General features: G+C 41.9%; 2 protein-coding genes across 2 annotated transcripts in view; one reads left to right on the forward strand and one right to left on the reverse strand.

Moving 5' to 3' along the window:
* CDC40 (cell division cycle 40) overlaps nt 1–15,799 on the reverse strand; it is a 43,062-nt gene extending 27,263 nt beyond the window's left edge. The window contains exons 1-3 of the mRNA XM_075046815.1: nt 15,488–15,799; nt 4,510–4,596; nt 2,808–2,937 (exon numbers count right to left, since the gene is read on the reverse strand). Of these exons, the coding sequence (XP_074902916.1) occupies nt 2,808–2,937; nt 4,510–4,596; nt 15,488–15,799 (529 nt within the window). The remainder of the gene's footprint in view (nt 1–2,807; nt 2,938–4,509; nt 4,597–15,487) is intronic.
* A 1,068-nt stretch (nt 15,800–16,867) lies between these two features.
* WASF1 (WASP family member 1) overlaps nt 16,868–25,292 on the forward strand; it is a 102,530-nt gene continuing 94,105 nt past the window's right edge. Inside the window, exon 1 of the mRNA XM_075046393.1 lies at nt 16,868–16,929. The gene's annotated coding sequence lies outside the window, so the exon portion shown is untranslated. The remainder of the gene's footprint in view (nt 16,930–25,292) is intronic.

Consider the following 25,292-nt stretch of genomic DNA (forward strand, 5'->3'; position numbering starts at 1 on the left):
AAAAACATGTATGACTTAGATTTATGCCTAGCAATTACACTTGCATTTTTATACTTGGTCTTTTCTGAGAAGATATTACGTCCTTCCAAATGGAAAAGAGAATATTAAATTTTTAATAGACAACTTTTTGACAACTTAAAGAAGTGCTGTTTTTAACAGGCCTTTTAGTGAGCCAGGATATCATGCCCATTTACCGCATCTGCTAGCTTGAACTTCAGCTTCTCGGTGCTTGTTCTTGCAGTTTAAACTGTCTATATCTCAGCCTTTTCATAGCTCCATTTTCACCCTACCCAGATCATTATCTGTTGAACCTTTCTAGAAAGCTGAACATGATAGTTGCACAGTTGCCAATGTTATCAGTCTTAAAAATGTATTTTTATACTCTCTTGTAATACAGCTTTCAAGGCAGCTGCTGTACACTGATGATATAAACCAATAGTAGGAGCTTTGAGTTGACTTACTTGTTCTATCTTCCCCCAAACTAAATTTCACAAACAAAAAAACCCCAACCAAACACTACATGCCTACAGACCCTTTTTTCCAGTATCTATTTTACACACACAAAAATGCACAATCCACACAATGCAACATTAATTTCACAGAACAAATTCTAATTTGCCTATTCAGATCCTGAGTAGGCTCCTACTTGCATTGTCTGGCAAGTTCTAACATCAAAATTGCTGTCAAGTAAGTTAAAGTTATGCTATGGAACTAGACATCCATTTCTTAATATTGGCATTTTGCTTATATTCCACATCCTAACAACTCAGTGAAAAGTACCTATTAGCTAAAACTGTAAAAGAAAAAAACCTGTTTTAAATATATTTCAATTTTTAACATTTACAGGAAAACCTCTAATAAAACCCAAATACAAAGAGAAACTGAGGATGTTACAGTCTCTGTAGATAAATTTTTCATCCAGGTTTCACTGTAATACATGGCTCTCACAGATGTTAGCAATAAAGTCCCAATCTCATCCATCATAGAATGCAGTAAGTACATTCATGCATGCATAAATCCCTAATGAATTTAAGGGGACTTGCGTGTGGGGAGGTGATCTTGAGGCATGACAGTTTGCAGGGAGTAGTATTTTGAATGTAGATACGAATAAAGAAAGACGTGAGTCTGTTGTTGTAAGAGTCGGTCAGAAAATCAGCATTGTCTCAACATTGTCATCAGGAACATGAACAGTACGCTACCTGACAACGGCCTGTTTGGAGCGCGGAATGTGCGGTACAAGGTTCCTGGAAGGTACCTGGCTGGAACCATTAGAGATAGCTGCATAGCTACTGTCAAAAAAGATGGATTGCAGCTGTTGCCATAACATCCATGAAGAAATCATGAACTTCAGACGCACTTTGCTTCATTATAATACCAAAACACACCTCCTGGTCGAAGGCTGCCTGCCTCCAAGACTAACCACGCCTCGGACACTGACCCCGCGCCTGCATGATAGCCTCGCTCGAGAAGGGCGGAGATATGATAATTGTATTCTGAGAAGGGTGGAGACTCCTGAGGCAGAGGTGGAGCAAGGTGTGTTACTAAGCATAAAAGATGGCTTCTGAACAATGGAAGTTTGAAGCTTCCCCACCGAGGACCACGACAATCAACGACGCAGCATCAGCTGTGAGATCAGCGGTGGTAGCTATAACCTCTCTTTCTCCTCTCTCTAAACTTAACTTTACTTTTCTCCTTTCTTTCACCCATCTCTAACTATCGCGTGCCTCCTCACATGCAATACAATAAAGTTTTACTGTGTGATTACTGCTATCCCCTTTGGTGTTGGTCACCTTAATTTTGCACTTTCGAGATCATAGCAAACGAACCATCATGAGTCCACTGAGTGGACCGTGACAGCTGTGCAAAAAGTTGAGTGTTGCGACACTAAGTTTACACAGAAGTATCAGAACTTGCCTAACAGACTGAATTTGAAGAATATAAAGTGATACTTCATTTGAAAACAAAGATTCGTATTTGCAAGACAAGCACTTGTAGTCAAGTTTAAAACAGAAATGAAAGCTTACAATAAAACACAGAAGAAAAACTAACCACTGTTATATGTAATACATGGCAGTTTTGTTCTTTCAAGCATGTCCACAAGAATGCTTAGAATCCATAGTCTGTCCATGTTTCCCCTATTAAAAAAACCCACTTTTCTTACAATCCATAAAAAGTCTATTTTAAACTCAAGCCTCTCCAAAACTCAAATGTTTCATTTTTCAAATGCAACTATTTACAAGTGAAAAGGTTCTTCAAGATGAGAAAGCATCAACTGTAATGACCACCAATATTGAGTTCTTTGGGTCTGTCTTTGCTAAGAATATTTTAGCAATGTATTCCCACTTTTTTCAATTCCTGTTCATTCAGCTTGTATCTAGAGGCAACCACTCTGAAGAACCTCACAACTCAGTAAGCGTTCTTTTTGGTTTTCAGACAGCTACCTTCAGTTAGAATCACATGAAAGAATCTATTTACATAACAGATCTACAGTTATTTGTTGTATTAAAAGTGTGAAATTCTGATTTCTGTTTTCTACACTGATGCAACTAATGGAAGGATTAATTAAGAAGGGTTTGGTAGGAGGTCATACACTTGATTACAGTTTCAAAGGAAATTACAAATGAGATTTCCCAAATAAATACTATGATCTCCAGCTGTATGGATTCTCAAAGACCTTGCCCCATTTTATTAAGTCTGTTAAAAAGCAATTTACAGAACTTGCAGTCCTATTAACTGTTCTATAAAGAACAACTTGTTTTGTCCAGGCATGATAAAGATGGAGGTGAATTCCACTGTTAAGGACTTACCATAGGTTGCAAATGTTCTTCTTTGTTGTTCAAACATGAAATCATTAATGTGAGCTGGCTCTGCATATCCAGAAAGCATATTTCTAGGTGCAGCCATTTGTTGAGTCCTAAACGGGTTTTCTGGTCCAAACTACATCAACAATGTTAAAAGAAAGTATATCAGAATTACTAATTTCTTATTTATATGTGTGTACTTTTTCAGGAAAAAAACAAAATATAGGCCTTTCAAAAACTGTAATGCAAAAGTCACTTCAACTTTATATTTCTTTATGACTACTGAATAAGCTTCTTAGTCTGTTATTTTACACAGTAATCGCTTACACAGTTGCTTTGAACAGCTCGTTTCATGACTGAACTTTCTAGCCTGTATTACTGGTACAGAGGACAAATCAATATCAACTACTTGATACAAACCACTGCCATTCAGTATGCGATCAGTACAAGCATTCAGAAGACAAAACCACAGCATACTGTCCCTTGTAAGGGGGAAGATATCAAGAAAGAGATATCAGGTCCTACTAAACTCATGTACTTAATACAGAAATTACACTGCCAACAATACTTTCATGCATTTAAAAAGCAGCTGGGGACTTGTTGTATTATTCCAGGAAATACACTTATGAAACCCTGCCTTCCTTTTCTTCTTGTGAGATGACAAATGCCAGTCTTCCTGACCATACCATGGTTAGGGAAAAGAACAGTGAATACAAACAAATGTAATACACTGAGACTAATACCAAACTAAACTTAATTGCAACCCCTATGCTTGTCAGCCATCTTTGCGGACACCCGAGACTGTCCTGCATTAAGCTTCCCTAACTAAAACACATACACAAAGTAACACTATAGTAAGTTTAAATTAGTATTTTTGCTCACACACCTCATGGCTTTGGTATGTTGCAAAATGCAAGCTTGCCATGAGAAGGCCAATTTATGTGGTTCCACAGAAGGTTTTCTAAACATAAAGCATAACTAATGTAGAAAATTCAGATGGATGTAGCCTTTGTCTACCTAAAATGCTAATCCATGGTATAACAGAAGACAAACTGTACAAAGAAGTTAAATACTGAAAAAAGTTAAACGTTTGAGCAGCTATTTTTATCTTTCAGATAGCCTGTCGGTTATAATAAAATAGAGTGGTTCACATGGCACCAGGCAGTCCAAATTCAGCCTAAAATGTTTTTTTCACTACACACATTTAGCATAGCTTAAGTTACTAAAATACTTAACACTGATGTGAATAGTTATACTGAAAGTACTTGGATTTTAATTTTAAATCCTCCTCTTAAAAGCCATATATCCACAAGACTTACAACCATTCATTTTTCTCTAAGTAGCACAATGAGTAAATAGCAAAAATGTGAAAATAAATAGTAAGAGACTGCTTTAATGAAGCTCATGTTTTACTCAACATCTTTATAATGCTATTTTCCTAGCTTGATTTTTAATTTCCATAGCTATAATTCTGACAAACACTTTAAGATTCTTCTTAGAACAGCTTTATACAGAATATTAAAATTCAAGCATTAAAAATACCAACACATCTGTGTAGAATCTTTTTTCTATTTGCCTAAACTGGATTCCAAAACACAGCGAGCATCCAAAGAAGGTATGTCTTACATGAATTTCACATGAGATTTATAGAACCTCTGCCCTTTAAGTCAAAGGCATTTCTGCTCTAAAGATCAATATAGTTTCTTACCTCAGGTGCAAACATGGTATCATAAGTGGGATTGTACTGAACTTCCTTGATAGCAGGATCAAGGTGGACTCCTGTTTCCACATCTTCCTGAAATAAAACAGACATATTAATAAACCATTTTTCACATACAGACTTTTAAATATATGACATTACCCCATTTCAGACCAAATTCGGGCTGTAGCTCAAGCTGACACTTTCAGCACTATGAAAGGAGAAGAGTAGCTTGGCCAAAGTTTCTATTTTTAAAAAATATTGATTGTAAACCCAATGTTGGGTCCTCACTGAGAAATTTGTCCAAGATACATGTGGAATTTTGCATGTATATTATTACTTTTTTTTACATGCATATATTTTAAAAACAGTAGCAAGACTGGAGGCAAGCTTTTTTTTTTTTTGAGGATGTTTGAAAACCAGACCTTGTAAAGAAAAACCAATTAAAACGGTCACCAATTTAATATAAAAGTGTGAAAATTAAAGTTCTACAAAAGGTAGAAGTCACAAGTAACTGTTTTGAAAGACAGTTGGGAAAAAATATTAGACATCAGCACAAACATATCTGTAACAATGAATTTCAAAGAATCCAATGATCGCTTATCTCCCAAGTTTTTACCAAAAGGTATAAACGTAATTCAGCTTCAGTATTTAAACACATTTCCAAGCTTGTTGTGACAAAAATGACAGATGAAGGGACAAGAAAGAGGGGCTAACCAAAAGAATAACTTCTCAAGCAACTCAAAGGGGAAGAACTCAGAAAGGCACGTGCAGCAAGAAGATGGGAAAGAAAAAGGCTGATTAGGTGGCAGTGCTCAAGAAGACCTGGTTTTACAGAGCTCTACAAAGGCCCATTTACACTGATCCTAATTGACTCTAACCCCCCCCCCTCCCCCCACTATTAAGGGCTCAGTTAATGAAGGAGAATCTTATTTTGCGGTATTATTACTGGTATTGCTTCCTGCATCTTTATTCTAGAATAAATGCATTTGAAAGGGATTTACAATACGCTAGTATATTGATAATATCCCTAGTAATTATACTGAAAAAGCTGTCTTAGCATCAGTGTTTAATCAGTGCTCACCTACAATAGGATCCAAAAGCATTTGCAACTCACAAAAGGAAGTGACAATAGAGGATCGAATTTTAGCAGTCACTTCATTAATAGAAAATTACCTTGAAAAAACTCAATCTTGCTTTATATTATAGTATCTTGAAAGAGCAAAATGGCATGTTCTTTACTTACTTAATATTGTTAGCTATTCTCTGACTTTCTGTGCCCAGAAGCCTTTTTTCTCCCCAGTTCAACAGCAGGTCAATTACAAACAAATTTGCTTAGAAGACTTAAAAGGTTTTAAAACCTGGTTTTCTAGAACACAGAGAAGAAAAACAGTACCTAAAGATCTTTGGCTTGTTGCCTGATTATATTTGGTTAAAACTGCTCAAAAAAAAAAAAAAAAAGGTGTAATTTTTTTTTTAAGAGAATGACATCAGCAATCCCATCAGTTGTTTTTCTAAGACCACTGTCTTAGTAGAATTGTTAAGTCCAACTAGAAAGCTTTACTCTCGCTGTGTATCAATCATTTTAACAGGCAGGTCCAGCCATTGCTCTGCTCTTGCTTGAGCCCTTAGTGCTGCCAATTCTCAACCTGACCTCATTTCTCTCATCACACGACCTTTCCAATTCACTGAGCTTGGATGACAACGGCTACAGGTACATTCACAGCCCTGACTTTCATACCCTATGAACTTGCCTTGGAACAGCACAACAGGCCTAATCCAGTCACTCAGCAACAAAACCAGACCCCCCCCCAAACCCAGGTAGAAGAAGAGCATATCAAAACCATTTCCTAACCTTTATTACGTACACACTTATATTTGCTTTCACAGCTCCATGACCTGAGGACAGTTTCCACAGATAACTTTTTTGAGTCACATCATACAGCTTGCTCTGCCAGCTAGACTTCACATCTTACCCATCAACCTTATAATTTGAGAAAATAAAAATTAGTATCATTGATAATATGGCAAAATTTATCTGATTAACTGTCAGTGACATTTAAACAGTTATCAGTTTACTTGAAATTATGACACAGGTTTTTTTTCCTGCTCTTTAAACTGAAGAAGTGAGAAAAATCCAGTTTTGCAGAAGTGCCAAGAATTTTTCAGTTCTGCTATTTTTCCTCCTTTTTTCTCCCTGTTAAGTCCTATTATATGTCGCTTGGTAATTGAGAAAAGAAACAGATTGTGCCATGAAAGCTGATCCTCTGCTGGATGATTATAGCAATTCTGGTTCTACTTCGCTGCTGGTGGAACAGTGCTGAGTCACTTGGAAGCCACACAATATGTTCACTCCTAGACCACCACAGGCATAGTCTTTCTGTGTGAAAACCACCGAGCCTTGAAATTGAAGCACATGTTAAATTTATCAGAGCTATACTCTGCAAGAGCTCCAGCCTTATTCATGCTTTCATGTATCTGGGCATCAAATGAGGATCTGTTAATATGCTGCTGAAGCACATAATGGTTATCTTTTCACTATGCCGTTTCGCCTTAAACTATATAATTGAGTGTGTCCCAACTCCCCACTTCACCTTCTCAGTATTTTAAAGAATTGAAATCTTGATAGGAAAATAAAGTATTGATACAACATATTCTGAAATCTTAGTCTATGGCAAGAGTTTGAATTGCAGCAGACACATTATCCTTTGGTCAACATCCAATAAACGCCATTTTGTACAGCATTACGAGACTCTGGTAGGTAGCAGAAACATTAAAAATATTAGCCTAGTCCATCAATCGTCTCACAAATTGGCAAGCTATCTGCATGGGGGCATTCTGGATTGTTAGGGGTTTTTTTATAGAGGAAAGAGCTCATCAGCAATCTCTGCACATGGTGAAGATCAGTGGCTACAACCGATCACAGGAGCAGCAGTCTGGCAGAGCTGTGACTGAGATAAGGTAATCGAAGGGATCACGTCCCTCTGCTGTGCTGTAGTTTTTCCTTTGGTCACACATGATATGTCTTGATTTACCTAAAAGCCTAAGGTGAGCAGTTCATCATGTAGCTTATGTCCCAAGTGTGACACAAGTGGCTCTGCAGGATGGAAAGAGGGGGGCATCTGTGAATTCAGTGATGGGCTAAGTATTACCCTAGGTCGCCTCCCACTCACAAACACACAGGAATAATAAAAAGGGGTGTGTGTGTCAAGAATCTGTCAATTTAAACAGAGTATTCCTCCAGAGAAAGCTAGAAGTTCAGCTGTAGGACTGGCAGAGAAGCAGCTCATGTTTGCTGCAACTCGGAAAATATGGGCTTTACGGCATGTTGTAATATCATTAAAGGTGGCACACCCCATATAACCTGGAGAAGATAAATTAAGGTTTTAGGAAGTTACGTTTTATGGAATATGGCTTTCTTGGAAGACATAAGACAATGAGCCGCAAACTTCAGCTCTACGTCACCTCTGCTCTTCTCAGTGCTGGTAGTAAGTGCCCAACTGAAATACAGTGACTACATTGGGCACCACGTATCAGGTAAGACTTGCTACTGAAAAGGGTTTAAAAGAGAAAATCAAGAATGATCAGAGGTGTAAGAAAATATGACCTGTATAGAAAAATTGAACAACCTAATTCAGCCTAAACCATATTCAGATTATGCAACTTAGTAGAAATAAGGGGCAGACAAAACTGCTCAGTCTATAGATCCACTGAAGTTTGGTAGACAGGTTAAATGAGTGTCTCTTCAGACAGAACCAGGTATCACTCCTGATGCAAGGCAAAAGAGAAGCAGATGATGTCTTATCACCAAACTACTTCGTGTGTTGGTTGGGTTTTTTTTGTTTGCTTTTTTTAAATAGATGTGATGCCTACTTACTTTCAGTATCAGGTTGATTTACAGTTCAGATATGATTTGATCAGGTAAAAAATTTCTTTGATACTTAAATGATCTCCTTTTGCCTCTTTCATCCTACAACACAGCATCACGCTATCACAGGGGAATGGCACTCGGGGCTGTACTCTGGAGTATTAGCATTTCCTAAGGAATCTACCTTGAGACAGAAAGAAGCTTTTGATGCTAAGTGTAGACAAGCAGGTGCTTCACTGTAACTCCCTAAAGATCACAGAAGGTCTAGCTCCTGCCAAGGTGTTCTCCTTTAGTCCTGCTATAAAGGCCCTTTGGCCAGTTAAAAGTCAGCATAGGAAAGAGCACAGGAAATGAAAGGGATTTTTAGACTACAAATACAGTAAATCAGATTAGCTTTCCTTCTTACAGGTTCCTTAAACATGCCACAGCCCTGTTGTTCTTTGGAAAAAACCCACCTGAATGCCATAAACCAAATCCGTTACCATCTCTGAAAAGTACTTGATTTATAGAATGCAAAATAGTTCAATAGTTAAAAAAAAATCTGAAAAAAAGCTTGCTAGAAATTTTCTTTTATGTGTATACAAGACAAAAACATTTTTTAATTAAACACAGGCCAAATCCCTGTAATAGGCATCAAAGCAAAGCCTTAAATAAAAGAAACAAGCTGCAGCGTGGACTGCAACACTGGATACTAATTTGGTTCCTTAGAAAGAATATAATGTTGTTTATGTTAAGGCAACTCAAAATCCTTTCAATCCACAATATTTTTAAATTTCAGACAAATTCTGTAATCCTCAATGTTCTGATATGTGGCCACCAGTAAGTTTAATGAGAGCCGTTTATGCATTTAGAAGCAGAATTTGACAGTTAAATCTCAAGTGTTTGTCTAAACACAAAGTTTGTTAGAACAAAGCAAAGGTCAGAGTTTTCCAATTTCATATCATGCAAGGAAAGAGTTGTGATGCCTATATATATTTTTTTTTTTTTCTGGACATTTTAGACAATAAACCCACAGTGTTCCCTCTCCTCAGGTAAATTCATCACTAATTAGCCAAATAGCTAAAAAGGGCAGGCTGCTTTGTGTAAGATTTAATTAGTTTTAATTATCCTTTAAACTAAAACGTGGTAAATTAAGACCCCATCCCATGAGCCAGAGGCTTAAGCGACTTGTCACTTACCAATACCTGCATAAACCACTTCCGCTGTCAAACACACAGTATTATTCTAAAGATTTTCAGGTTTAGTACCAAGAGATGAATGGCATTTACAGTGAAGTCCCAACATTAAGATTTGGTTGTTATCAGCTTTTAGTCATTCTACCCATTCGTATACTCTTAACAGTAAATGGCCATCCCACTAACATCAACAGAATAAAAATAAACCTGCAAGAAAAGCATATGTTAACTGGTTTTGTTAAACTAGGCTAGATTCCCAGCATCTTGCAGGATGACAAGTTCTAAATATCTATTCTCTACAAGATATTTTGCGTCAAAGAAAGCAGGAAAACCCACCATATTAAAAGAAGCCAAAAGATTCCTAACAAATAACACCTCCCAAGTCACTGATGTTCATCGCTGCTACAGAATGGTCTCACTGACTTTGTATCTTTCCTCTCTCCATAGCTGGGCAGGGATTAGATTTTGAAGAACATTAAGAAATGTGACTGAAGTCTATTTCTTCCCCTGAAGTAGTATTTTTCTGGACATCTGCATAGTGCCAAAGGTAAACTAGAATCAACAGAGAATTAGACCCGAGACCTCCAACCCCTTCCCACATTAAAGACAACACAAACCCTCCAGCTCCTGTACCGGGCCAGGCCAGCCTAGTTGATTTCAGCCCAGTTGAGTATCCTCTCCTCAAAACCAGTGAACAAGACACTGTAAATAAATATCATAAAATCTGCCCCCATCCAAGTCTCACCCTGAACTGATGGAGATCAAACAGTAAATGTTCTCTCCAAAAGCAAAGCTTATAGCTACAACATTTCCTGTAAAAGTGATTTCTTCACAGAATGTGCAGTTTCCTGAATTTCCTTCAGCATTTTTAATTCAATAGTGAAGGAAAATACTTCCTGAACAATCTTGGGGTGATTTTTTCATATCAGTAGAAGCTGTAGGAAAATTAATTACAATTGGTTTTGGCAATGACTAGCAAAATATAACTTAGAATCCTAAAATAAGAAGTTTAGAGTGAAAAAAGGAAACCGCTATATTATAGGACTTGAAACACATGCTGGCCTCTACTTTCAAATCAAAGCCAGCATTATTAAAACACTGAACAAACATTCATAATGCACTGGTGTTAAGGACCAAGTAAATGAGCATCTGTATTTGACTTTTTCAGTTTATGTTCTTAATTAGTCTAATTAACTCCATACATAAAAGCCACCACTAACAAACACACTTAGCCAGTTTCTGGATAGCTAACAGCAAAGGAGCTCTAGACCATCAGACTTCCATCACTTAAACATATTCTGGGTTTCTTCTCGCGGTGTTAACTGTAGTTAATCAGTTCACAAAACTGATTGCTTTAAGAGCACAAGAGAGGAAGAGCCTGCCTAGCCCAGTACCACAGGCACTGCCATGCTGGGGAGGGGATCTCTACAGCCAATTCATACCTAGTGCCTCAAGTTCTTGACAGGTTCACACCCTACAATAACCAGTCAACATAACCATCCTGGAGCTACCCATCCTGCAGCAAGATGCTCTTACAGAGCAGAAAGGCCTAAGGCCTTACTTCAGGTGGGCTCTATTTCTCCTTAAAGTAGGCTGGAGAAACAGACAACAAGAACCCCTGCCTGCGTGAGGCCTGAGTAGCAGCAGAAAGCACTGGTGTTGCTGTATGGGAGGGAGGAAGGGAGATAAGCCACGTGTGGCTTATAGGAGACATCACAGAGTGAAAAAGGCCGTACCTACTATTGCTTTTAACTGCCTTAAATCTCACCATGAAGCTGATTAAGGCAAAAAACATCCACAGAAAAACAGTGCCAAAGCACCAGGATGGCGCATGCTTAGCCAGTGCAGTTACTACGGAGTCAGACAGGATGGTTGAGCTATGCTTTGTGAAGATCTGCTTCTGCCATGAGTGGAGGAACCTACTGTATCTTAGAGACAACAAGGAGAACAGGACTTTATTTTTTCCATACAAAAACCACAACTACCAGCAGGAAGCTGAGAAGAGCTGCATCTACATCAAGAAGTCAACGAATTGAAACAAATCCATGCAGAAGTCACAGGACCTGACTTTTCTCTGAATGAAAGTCCACTCATGATGAAATGGACAAGCAGAAGTACTGAACCTCCAACTCTCATGGTGCAAGTGCTGAGGACACCACAAAACTATTCCATATGTCCCACTCCTCATGATGACCACTGCTAGAGGGAAGACATTTCCCAGCCCTGGCTGTGGACAAGTGGGCTCCCCTCCCTTTGTGGAACAGCCTTTATCAACAACAGTGTCATGCTTACCAGCTACCTGATGATGTATTTGAAGTAAGAAAATACCTTGATTAACCTATCCACTCTCCCCACAAAAGAAAACATCAGCCTTATGATAACTTGACACCTAGGGGAGAGTAAGAACAGGGCAAGTGTACATGATACTACTTCTGCACTCTCCCAACAGCCAAATATTTTCAAGTCAGATTTGGTGAGCTTGAAGAAATCTGTGTATTTACTGACACCTCTTCCTTCAATGGATCTCTTCCAAGTACTTGTCCAGACTCCTTGTAACAGTGTAAACTTCTTGCATACACAATATTTCTTGGCAAGGCAATAGCCCAAATACATGTTGCGTGAAAAACTGCGTCCTTTTGTTTGTTTTGAACCCAGCTCCTACCAGTTAGCTTATAGCTGCTGTACTGGAAGAGGCAGCGAGTATTCAACCCCTCCCCATGCCATTAAATGATTTTGTAAGTCCCTGTCATACTTTTGACCTCAGTCGTCTCTTTTTCAGTTTTGGCTTCCTCAATTAATTCCTCACACAGAAGCCTTCTTCAGCCCTACTGCCCTTCTTAAAACTTTTTGCAGTTATACCATATCCTTTTCTGGATGAAGGGACCAGAAGTGCACACTTTCTTCCTCTGTTGTCTTCCCTCAGGTACTGTAACATTTTCAGCACTTTAGTGGTGCTAAAAAGAGTAGTAGACTTTCACCAAGTCAGCTTTCCAATTTAAAATGAAAGTAGAAGTATTACTGGATTGAAGTAACCAATAATTATAACTCAATGCTATATATTATGGGTAATTTAACATCAAGATCAGCAATAGGCCTATTTTAATAAGCAGACTGTAAGAAAAGGGTGCAACAAAAGCCATCCCTTCAAAAGTTTAAAACACAGTTACAAACCATTAGTACAGTTTTCAATTATAGAAAAGTTATTTTCACAGAAATATGATTTTATATATTTATGATGTACTTTGAGGCAAGGACTCAGCAGATTTCTGTAGAATAAAGAAATACATCTTGGAGTAAGTTCTTAGGGCCATATTTGATATGCACATTTAAGTAACAACAAAAAACCCAAATGCTGTAGCTGAGTGTGCTAACAATTATGCCTTGCTAATAAAGAGAGTGAGGAACCCATAACGTCTGTGCAAGTTAACAGGTCAAAATCCTGAACCAGAAACAGGTACAATGATTACAACTAGGATGCAGAACACCAACCACTTAAGATTTACATTCTCAACTGCCAAAAATGCACTTGTGTGCAGCTGTTGTTTATATTTATTGTATGACCCTTCTAGCCTCCCTTCTTACCACCACTGTCGTGGTTTAACCCAGCCAGCAGCTAAGCACCATGCAGCTGCTCACTCACTTCCCCTCCCCCGCAGTGGTATGGGGGAGAGAATCAGGGAAAAAAAAAAAAGAAGGTAAAACTCACGGACTGAGATAAGAGCAGTTTAATAGGACAGAAAGGAGGAATGATAATAATAACAATAATAAAATGACAATAATAATAATAATAATAATAATAATAATAATAATAATAAAAGAGTTGGAATATACAGAACAAGCGATGCACAATGAAATTGCTCACCACTTACTGACCAATGCCCAGTTAGGTCCCAAGCAATGATCTACCTGCCCTGGCCAACTCCCCCCAGTTTATATACTGGGCATGATATCATAATGGTATGGAATACCCCTTTGGCCAGTTTGGGTCAGCTGTCCTGGCTGTGTCCCCTCCCAACTTCTTGTGCCCCTCCAGCCTTCTTGCTAGCTGGGCAGGAGAGGCTGAAAAATCCTTGACTTAGTCTAAACACTACTGGCGACAACTGAAAACATCAGTGTGTTATCAACATTCTTCTCACACTGAATCCAAAACATAGCACTATACCAGCTACTAGAAAGAAAATTAACTCTGCCCCAGCCAAAACCAGGACAACGATCTTTTCTTATCCATGGCTGGTCCCTCGTGTAATACATATCCATGCACTTAAGAGTACTTGATCCTTATTCATGACAGAACATTTGCACAAGTGAAGTGATACTAATGAACTGTAACTCTGCCTTCCTTCTCACTCACCTTGCTGTTTTTCCAACCCTGTACTTAAAGAATTCTTGCGACTTAGACTCAAACATCATGTCTTTTACATTTGTTCAGTAAGGACTTTCTAATCTTAAAGAATTAGGGTAAATTCCTGAAGGGGTGACTGGCAAGCTTTCACTGCTGATTGGTGGGACGCCATCATTTTTAGACATGGAAGGTGTTGAGAGCACGTTGTCTATGAGACCAGCACTTCTTTCTTAAACCGTAAAAGTCTGAAAAGAAAGCCTGATATCGCTGTACAAGGAAATGATCTGTTACTCCACAAAGAAAGTTGTGGTGCTAAAAGAAGCTCCAGTATGCTGTGTATTCAGAAAGCCTCAGCTTGAAGTAATTGATCTTTTTAGTTATATGCACCTCATCATCTATGACCTCAAATTAGAATGTTAAGACAACATTTTAATGAAACATCTCGATACTCAAAACCCTCACTTCCTTTTTATCTTGGTTAGCACAGCATCTGTGACAGAGACAGTCCTAGTTGTACTGGTGGATACCCCTTTCAGGGCATAGCCTGGTGAACAGCTTTGAACAGAACATGCGACTGACACCTAACTCTTTCCTCCAGCTGCTTGTTCCTACTCCAGCACTGGGCATCTAGGTGTGCCAGCAAAGCATTTGTGCAGGTACACTGCAAACCAGAACAAGGAACGGATTCAAGGACAAATAACTGCACCAGAATTTTTTATTTTTTATTTAAATTCAGATCAGCTCCCTGATGTCAGCCACCAAGCAACTGCATAAACCTTTGTGCTGGCCATGGCAAAGGGAAAACCTGTTGCTACAGCCTTAAGAGTGGTGAAGAGCCCAGCCAATACTACTTGCTACTTATCATCATTCACACTCAAAAGATATTACAGATGTTAATTAGCATTCCTTTCAAAGCCTGTACAAGACAGTCAGCCAGAGGCTGCAATTCAAGAAGTTAGATATTTCTAAGGCTCTAAGGGATGAGAAAATGTGCATCTAGTCAATACATATGATATAACATGCACACGCAAATATTATCAGTTGCAATAGCATATGAATTAACTAATGGCAACAAAGTGAAAGATTCCGTCCACCTCTGTCACAAAGTAGGAAACTTTTCAGAACAGTTGGAAGCAACACGCTACTCCGGTGACAGCCACCGCAGCGAGACGCCTGCTTTCGATGAGAAATAAGTTGCTTATACTAAAACCCCCGAACCAAACCAGCACCTTCCCCCCCGTCTGGAATCACAAAAGCGAACCGCACAGAAAACCACCTTAAACTCGAGGGAACAGAAGACAAGAGCATCTGAGGAAGCCCAAGCAAGGCACGGCTTTGAGACAGAGATAATACGCTTTGATAAGCTTCGCAGCCGCAGTGGGACCCTCCGGCCCAGCGCCCCGACACACGCCCGTTCCCTCCCGCGGGGCAGGGCAAGGCCGGGCGGCGGCAACGTCCCCCCCTCCCGCCCCGGTCCCCCGGTTCTTTCCGCCCCGGGGCTGCCCCGAAGCCGTTCGCAGCGCTAGAGGCTCGACGGTGCGGCTACAGCGGCGGGCGGGCGCCGCGGGCCCCGGTCCCGCAGGGCGGCGGAGGGATGCCTACCTTCACGGCCACTTCCGGGGCCGCGTCGACGGCCAGGGCCGGGGGGGCGGCGGGCGGCGGGCGGAGGTGCAGCACGGCGTCGCGGCTGGCGAGCACGGCGGCGCGCTGGGAGCCGGCCCCGGCCTCGGCCTCGGGTTCCGAGTCGGGCTCCGAGTCGGAGCCGCCGTAGGAGGCGAGCGCGGCGATCGCCGCCGACATCTTTGGCGCGGGGGATGACGGGAGGAGCGGGTCCTGGCAGCTCCGCGGAAGCTCGCCGTGCCCCTTCCCACGCAGGACGAGCGGGTTGGGGCTGCGCTTTACAAGGTAGCTCATTAAAACGGCAGATAAGCTTTAAAGGATAAACTGTGGTCTTTTGTGGGCTATACAGGCGTTTGAGGCGGGGTGGTCATCTCCCTGTGCAGTTGTTGGCGCTTAACCTTTCAGGACTCCCGGGCGGGACTACAAGGTCCAGCATGCAACGCGGCACGGGCCGCCCCGGCAGTGCGGGTGCCATGGTGGCGGCTGTTGCCGTCCTGCCGCCCGGAGCCGAGGAATTTCATGGCACCGCTCTCGCCGGGGAGACGAGCGCCAGGGGGAACTCTCCGCTGGCCCGTTCCCGGGGAACGCGCGGCGGCCGATGACGGGGGCGCCGGGCTCCCGCCCGTCACGGCCTGTCACCGGCGCTCGCCCGCACCTCGCTTAACGGCAGGGGAAAACGTTCAACAGAGAGGGCGGGCGCTTCCTCCCGCACACAAAGGGTTTTCGCCATCTCTCAGAGAGGCGGCAGAGGAGCCGGTCGCTGCGCAACCGGGGAGCCCGGCGCTCACCCCCGGCTCCCGCCGCCCACGGCCCGGTCAGCCCGGGGGGGGGCGGGCTGTGCGGTGGGGAGCCCCGCCCCTTCCCGCCGATTGGCCGCCAGCAGCCGGCTTCGGGCACGTCACAATGGCTAGGGAGTGGGAACCGGCGGGTCGGACTGTACCACCTGCCGCCCGCGGGGTGGGGGGGGGGGGGGTGGAAGGCGGGTGGGCTCGCCTCAGCCTCCCTCACGTCGCCGGAGTTGGGGGGCCGGGTCCGGCCGCCGGGTAAACAGCTCTCCCTCCCTCCTGCCTCAGCGCGCCGGGTAGAGGCCCCTCCTCCCGCGCGCACACACACACACACACACACGCGCGCTGTCCTGTGTCTATTGTGAAGCCTTCGGGGGAAGCTCCGCGCCGCCGCCGGGGCCGCACGCGCCCCCCCCCCCGGAGCCGCCGGTCGGTCGGTCGGTCGGTCGGCTGGCTGGCCGGCCGCGGCGCGCGCGGAATGGCAGGCGCCGTTTGAAGTTCGCCCCAACGGCCGCGGGGGCAGCGCGAGGCTGAGGCGGCGGCGGCGGAGGAGGAGGAGGAGGAGGGAGGGGCTGAGGCTGAGCGGCGTGAAGGTGTGAGGCGAGAGGGGGAGGCGGCGGACGGCAGCCGGGCCGGCCAGTAAGTGCCCCCCTCCCCACCACCACCCCCGCACCCTTCCTTCCCTCAGGGACACCCCCCCCCCGGGGCGGACGCTGCCGAGCCCGCTCCCCCTCTCCCCCTTCCCCGGCGCTGCGAGACGTGCCCGCCCCACAAAGGGACCGGCGGCCGCCAGGTGTTGGCCCCCTCCCCTTTGTCCGCGACCGTGAGGGGAGCGGCGGCGGCGGGAGGGAGGGAGAGAGGGAGGGAGCGAGCGTTCCCCCGCCAGCAGCGAGAGGAGGGGGCGTGTTGTGAGGCGGAGGAGGGGGGCCGCACTCGTGGCGGAGCTCGGCGCTTCCCTCTCCCTCTCCTCGCCGCCCCGTGTGCCCGTAGCCGGCGAGGCGGCGGCGGCGGGGGATCGCCCGGCGGGGGAAGGTGGGGCCGCGCGGGAGCCGGGGTCAGCGGGCAGGCGGCCGGGGCGGGGGTGACGTCAGCCGCCGCCAGGTGCGAGCGGCCGGCGGCGGGGCCGGGCTGAGGTGAGGGGTTCTCTCCCCTCGGCGGGGGGCTCGGGGAGGGCAGAGGTGGGGACGGGCGAGGGGGGGGGGGGGGATTCGATGCGGTCGGCGGCGGATCGGGCCGCCGGAACACTGCTACCATTGTTAGGCTGGCTTGGGGATCGCGGCCGGCTGGGAGCGGGAGAAGGACGTGGGTTCCAACTTCTGCGGCCGGCAGAACGCCTTTCCCCGCGACCGCTTCGGTCGCGGGCGGAATGGGGAGAAAGTACAGAGCGCCGAAGGGCTCGCTTTAACGCCGGGGGTATGCGTTGCATGCGCTTGCACCTGGAGCGGTACATCGCCGTGACTTCCTTTCATGCTGCATGTGCTTTCGGAATTGAAGTGAACGTACAGTGACATCTAATTGCGACACGGTGGCATTTAACCAGATTAAATGCTCCAGTTTGGTTTTCCACCCTTTTCGGCAGTCACGGTTTTAAACGGGTACCTTGGCTTGGGAAGATATAACTTGGATTCTTTTTGGGAAAAAACAAAATAATAGAATAAACCTAAGGACAGATAGGAAGTGCTCACAGCATGGAGTGGAGCGAGGTGCTGCGTTTCGGTCTGTTTTATTAAATGTGGACATGCCTCTTCCTTGTATGCTAGAAACAGGATTTTAGGTAAAAGTCCCACATTTTCAACACTGAGACCTTTCTTTTGTTTGCATCTCCAACAGCTGAAATGTACTCCGTTTAACTAGCGTTTCATATGGTAATGAGTTGACTTTTAAATGTATGGGTGATGAATCGATAAGTAAGGAAAGCTATATGACGCTTCATGTGAATCACTGCTTATTAATATCAAAAGTGGATCTTTCACTGCAGTAGATTTGTTTATTGTCTGTAATTGTTAACTGATTCCATATGACTGCATTCCTTTTTCTCTTGGCGTGCAGATGCTGGGTGTTGTCTGAAGTTGAAAGGTGCGCTTCCTGAAAAGTGAAATATTTCAAGATCTATTTGTGCAACGAGTCTGTGGTATTTTTATCTGGAGAATTGTGTTGAAAACAATTGAACTAATTCTGCTTTGTTGTCCTTAAATTGGAAATGTTTAATTGACAAAGCTTTGGTAGTTTGCTTAAGTGTGTTCACCTTCGTTGTGTCCAAGCATCCTAGATTGCTTGCCAGCGAAATTCAGTCATCTGGGATTCTAGATGCTTTCATTGTAGAACCCGAGAAAATCATTCACTGGTTTAAATTAGTTGCCTTTCTGGTACTATCAGGCTAGTATATAAGCAAGCACACAAGAAGGTATCCAGTGGAACACCGTCTGAAGTTTCTCTTCCCTTAAATTGTAGCAGAGACTAATTTTTAGCAAGCATGCAGATGCCATTTTTGAATATGAAATACTGACTTGACTATGCTTTAAAAGGGTAGATGGGTAATATACGGGGTTATCTAAAATCTGGTTTTATTGAAAAAGCCGAGGAGTTGCTGCTCATCATTTGTGTCGAGATAATATGTTAACACATAGTGGCTATTAACTGCATGTTTGTGAATTCAAGAAGGGGTTGATTGGTGTAAAACAAATCAAGAGAGTGATACAGCTTTTTAAAAAAAAAAAACAAACAGGCTTCTAACTGATTATTGTATGGTGTAAGTATGTTCTGTTTTAATCAGGTTCCAGAAAATGTATTATGTTGTGCGTTGGATGCTGCTGGTTCTGAAGGCAGACTGGAGTAGTGGGTGGAAGGTGATTTGGGTTACTTGGCTTTTCTTTCCATCCAGCTTTTCCACTGCTGTTTTTCCTTGCAGTCACTTTGCCTCTCTTGTTTTGATTTCTCCAAAGGAAGATAAAAATGTCCTGCTTTGTACAGCACTTTTGCATATAAAAAGGGCCTTTTGGCACCTCTCTGTTACTACACTCGATGGTGAATACTATACCAAGTATTACCATGTCTTCCTTTTTTCCCCAGGTGAGAGAGGAAGAAGTTTTTTGAAAAAGTAGTTCCTTGAGCAGTGGAAACCTGGCTTCTTACCCCCCCCCCCCTTTTTTTTTAAAAATATCACAGATGATTGTAAGCTCTAATGGATTCCTCCCCCCCCCCCCCCCATTTGAAACATTTATAGTCTCATTCTATTGTGGATCATTTAATGTCTAATAAGGTCTTAAGGTGTACTGCAGCCTTTCCCTTGGCCAGGACACTCATAGCATCTTGATTTCACGAACTTAGCATTTTCTTAGCCAATTATCTTTGAGACCTCTACCTTTCTGTCAAATTTGATTGAATTCACCCAGCTAGTTTCCAAGTGGGGGACACCCCCTCTCCCCCCAAACACTTCCTGCATGTGACTAATTTCCTTAAAAAGCTGGGGTAAAATATATTAAGTTTTAACTCAACATTTCACAATTTTTCCTTCATAACAGTCTTTTCTTCCCTATAGTAGATAATGAAATCTGTTTCCCTGTGCTTCTAATGTATTTTATGCTACTTTTTTTTCCCTTTACTTGCTCTTTCATAGTTGTTTTTTGTTGCTTTCCCTGCTGGATGTGCTTTATCTCATACCCTGTGTTTTCTGTTGGTTTTTCTTCCCCACAGAAGATGATGCATATAATTCTGCTTGCTTTATTTTTTTTATATATATTTCTTTTAACACTCTTAAACTACTATCAACCCACTTGCATATACACTCACTTCTCATCCACCAAGATCTGTAAGTCTGCAGTTTGGAGGGAAGGAGGAAAAAAAAAAAGCCAGATACTTATCAGACAGAGGACTGAACTAAAATATGAGGCTCTATTGTCTGTGGGAAATGCAGAGTTTGAAAGAAAACAAGTTTTTTTCCTTTGTTCCTATGCTTTTGGCTGCTGAGAAAAAGTGTCATGATGGAAGTCTTATCAGGTTACTGTTACTGCATTCGGATTGGGCCTTTTTATAACATTCTGCCTGTGTGTCTGATGCATCTTAATGTACTCAATTTAATTGTGTGGAGAGTGAAGCAGCTTTTATAACTCATGCTCTGCTTTTTCTGCCACCTTGGAGCCTCTGACTGTTGCAAGGGTGATAATACCTCTTTTCCAGTTTTGTTTTTTTGGACTATGTCCCGGATTCTCAAAGATATCAAGGCGCCAGATTGCAATAGGAGTTCTGTGTTCCAGTACATCTGTGAATCAGTCTCTTAACTTTCTTGGGCGGGATCTTGAGGTCGTCTGACACAGGTTACAGGCTATATATTTCATGTTTACAAGACATGGTGTCATGGTCTAACCCCAGCCAGAAACTAGGCACCACGCAGCCGCTCGCTTACTTCCCCCACGCATCCAGTGGGATAGGGGAGAGAATTGCGGAAAAAAAAAGTAAAACTCATGGACTGAGATAAGAACAGTTTAATAGGACAGAAAGGAGGAATGATAATAATAACAATAATAAAGTGACAAGAATAACAATAAAAGAATTGGAATATACAAAACAAGCGATGCACAATGCAATTGCTCACCACTCGCTGACCAATGCCCAGCTAGGTCCCGAGCAACGATCCATCTGCTCAGGCCAGCTCCCCCCAGTTTATATACTGGGCATGATATCATAATGGTATGGAATACCCCTTTGGCCAGTTTGGGTCAGCTGTCCTGGCTGTGTCCCCTCCCAACTTCTTGTGCCCCTCCAGCCTTCTTGCTGGCTGGGCAGGAGAAGCTGAAAAATCCTTGACTTAGTCTAAACACTACTGGTGACAACTGAAAACATCAGTGTGTTATCAACATTCTTCTCATACTGAATCCAAAACAGCACTATACCAGCCACTAGAAAGAAAATTAACTCCGTCCCAGCTGAAACCAGGACACATGGTTTCAAAGAAAAAAAAAGGTATGGGATGAGACTGGAACAACTTAGATTGTCATATTTATTTCAGATGACTTTGCAAACAGAATTTTTTTTGCAGAGTCACCTCCTCCCTAGAGCTCAGAAGCTGTGTAGCCTCTTCGAACTACTCAAGTGCTTATGCGGTGCTGTGACCTGCATCTTATAACAAAAGTTGAACAAAGAATGTATCAGAGAGGCAGCAAAACATTAATTACAGGCTTCCAGGAAAATGAACTAATTAGCATAATTAGAAAGTCTCATATCTTTAATATTGCATTTCTTAATTCTCTGAAAAATGTTTTTTTAATCATTAAAAGGACAGAAAATGTCATCAAAAGTGTATACATTTCTAAAAAAATATTAATTAATTTAGGTGCCTATATTTTTGGGGGGTGGGAAGCTAAATTGAATGCTAGCTTACTTATGCTAGTGTGTTGGTGTAATAAATTACCTTATACACACAAAGAACTGCAGAATAATGAAGGTAGTTACATTTTAACAAAACACTTAATGGATAGCAGAAATAATGGATAGTTTTCAATGACTTGATACCTTGCTGTTGATTGACTTAGATGCTATGCTTGCGACCTGAATTTAGTCTTCTGACAGCAGACTCCATACAGAAGTAGATTATTATGAATGCCATAACTGTCTGACACTTAAAACTTATTAGAAAACAGGAATCTATTCTAAAGCCAGGTGAGTTTTTTTGGTATCTAACAAAAGGCATTAAATTCTATTGAAGCATTTCTTATAGCTAGGGCATTTGTACTGTTTTTTCCCTTTTTTCCTGCTCTGTGGTAAGCTGCATTCATTTACTGGCAGTATTAATAGGGTCTCTGTTCTCTATCTGGCTTGTTTTCACAAATTTGGAGAACCTCAATGTACTTGACTCCAGTTTGGTAGAAATTGGTCAATAGATTTTAAGTTACTGAAGGAGAGCTTCCAACAAATACTCTGCAAGTGAGCTCATAAACTTTGTTTGAGTAGGAAATAGGTCTGAAAATTGTTGGCTGCTCTTAAAGAAAAAACATGCACAGGTAATTCTCATCCCTTACAGTGGCAACTGCCTGTAGATAGAAGTATATGATGACAACAAAGACTGATGGTAGACTCCGTAATATTAACTAGTATTACTAGTGTAGTTAGTACTGCTTCTGCAAAGACAATGGTGCCTCACTAATCTACTAGGGTTTTTGATTGCAGTAATAGCATAATAGATTAAATTTTAATATAGTTCTAATTTACATATACTTTTTAAAGATGTAATTGGACGTTCTGCACACCAGGCTATTAAATAAAGAAGCCATGATCTGAGAGGTAAAATATTTTCATGGGTCACAAAAGTGTCTGAGAGGAAATAACAGAAATAAATGTTAAGTTATAGGAAGCTTAACATTTTGTCTTAAATCAGGCGCTGTTCAATATTTTCTATTAATCATCTGTAGAATTTAATTTATAAAGTAGCAGTATTTACTGAGGATTCAAAACTGTTTCATCAGATTCAGAAATACTAAGCAAGCTGTGCGAAAGGACAGCAGGATGACAAGTAAAACTGATTGTTGGTGTATGCAAAGCTGTTTTGGAGGCAGAAAATATGATACCATTTTTATGTCTCAGAAGTTCTTAAATTAACACTATTAATATAACAAGAAAATTTGGGCATCATTACAATTTGCTGAGGTATCATTACCCAATTTATAGCTGTAATCAGAAGTGGGGAAAAAAGCATAGAAAAGGAAGTGCCATTCTATACAAAATCCTTAATTCTTATCTGCTATTCAAAGTGTGTTCTTAACTGTCAATTAGTTTAAAAAAGATAAATCACAGTATTGTAGAGAGTTTGATATGAAGGATATGTCAGAGTTTTTCAAGAGATTGAAAAGATTGGAGTTATTTACCCAAGGAAATGAAGTGCAGATCAAACAAGTGAGGAGTAGGAAGTTATAAAATAGATGTGAATTTATGCTCTCCAATAGCAGATGTAAAAGAAAAAAGCTGCATTCAGTGAAAGGCAATTTATTGAAACCATACTTTTTTGCAAGGAGAGGTGAATTGAGAATTTTTCCCTGCTTCCACTCAATACACCTGTAATTCTCTCCATATATATGTATGTATGTATCTGTCTATCTGTCACTCAGTGTTAGAGTTTTTCTCTTAAATAACAGAATCAGCTTAATCTCCTTGCTTTATTTGCTTCAAACCAATAATTCAAACTTTGCTCTTTCTAATCAGAGATGACTGCTCAAATAAATAGCTCAAATATCAATTGGAGTGAGGTATTCTCAGTCTTCTATAGCTGAAGTGAATTTTGTAATTTCTGGTCTTTGGAGTAATTTTCTGGCTGTTTGATGTAATGAACTGTTTTACACAAAATGGAACAGTCCAAATCAGAGGGATAATGAGAGAAAGTCTTACACCAATATGTTGAATATGGAAATGGCTTGTAGCATGGGGATGGCCAGTCTGAACACAAACCATGGATGAAAATTGATGTTTGAAGAGAAACCATCTTAGGCCAATCCAGCAAGCTTAAAGTGAAGGTGTATGGCAAAGGAACATGAGAGTCCTTTCTGGGGGTGGAGTCCTCTTTCAGGTTAACCCTTTTCTTTACTATCAGCTCTGCATAATAGATGTATAGGTTATGGAAAATTGGAAGAGTGATTGACACTGAGGTACTTTACTGCTTGTACTTATGCTAAATACTGTATTACAGCTGCTTGTCCAGCAGCACCCAGTTGCCACCTCTAAAGCAACGGCTATGGAGCGGCCAAAAGCAATGGCTATGAAGTGGCCAAAATCAAAGTTGTCAGCTATTATTTCTACAATGTGATACTGTTCATGGTTTGAGGGTCCAGAATCTTTTACCTTCAGGCACATTCAGGATGGTGATGTGGGTTCAGATAAATTGTCTGCCAGATCAGCTATACCAGATAAGCAGGGTCACTATTGAAGAGCCATTGTTGGTAGCTGAGAGCAGTTTTCCACAAAAGATTCTTCTCATTATCATAAGATAAACCAGCACCCTCTATAGTGATTTTGGCACAGGCCTTCAAGTAATTAAAAAAAAAAATAGGAAAATAACAAGTGATTTGTAACTTTATAATATGTGTGAACTTAAGTAGTTCAACCAGCTCTTGTAAAAATGGCATGCAGAGTCAGCTTTCCATTAAAAAAGGAAATGCTTAACTTGTTAAATCTTGTTCAGCCACTAGCCACTGAATGTGTGTGCAGAAGTGCTTAGAGAGGTCTTTTACGCTCAGCCGGTTCTGCTTTTTTGTTGATATTAAAGGAGAAGGCCGTGATTGACAAACTTGTCCAATTGTGATTCCATGTGCGGTTCTGAAACTTACTAGGCTTGAGAACACAACCAAAAATACAAGTTGAGTTTGTCATAGGTGCTCTTTCTTTGGAAGCCTCTCCTCAGGAGCAAGGCCTTTACAAAAATTGTGTAATTTGTGGGGAGGGAAATTTCACTTCTGTGCTTCCCAGCCACCCCCTGTGGCAAATGTCAGTCTTTGCTGGTAATACAAGACAGTGATATTTATTACATCTTAATACTCTGAGCAGCCTGCTCTAGTTGATCCTGCTTTGGGCAACCTCAAAGGTGCTATGATCATATGATCTTCATAGCAGGAGGAAAACATATCTTACAAATAATTCAGAAGTGATAGGTGGCCTAGACTGCTGTGGAGGTGGTAATGAAAGTTTCTGGCATTGATGGCAATCTGATTTGAATTTGCTCTTTTGAAAATACATAAAAAATGATACAAGTATTTGGTGTTGCAGGGATCTACATTGCAGCTGAAGAATGGCATTATATGGCAGAATACCTATGCATATCATTCATATACAGAACAAACTGATGTTATTCCATAGTCTTGAAGATTCAAGACTGTTCTGCTCTGGAAACTTCAGATGTGGCTACCCACTTGAAACAAAACTGTCTGCATCCCCAGGCAAGACAACGGAATGCATTCTGTGGGTCTAGCTAGCATGAGTGGTCTATTAAAAACAAAATAAATCTGAGTTACAAAGAAGTTAAC

The sequence above is a fragment of the Buteo buteo genome, chromosome 15, assembly GCF_964188355.1.
Source record: "Buteo buteo chromosome 15, bButBut1.hap1.1, whole genome shotgun sequence".
Classification (NCBI taxonomy): domain Eukaryota; kingdom Metazoa; phylum Chordata; class Aves; order Accipitriformes; family Accipitridae; genus Buteo; species Buteo buteo.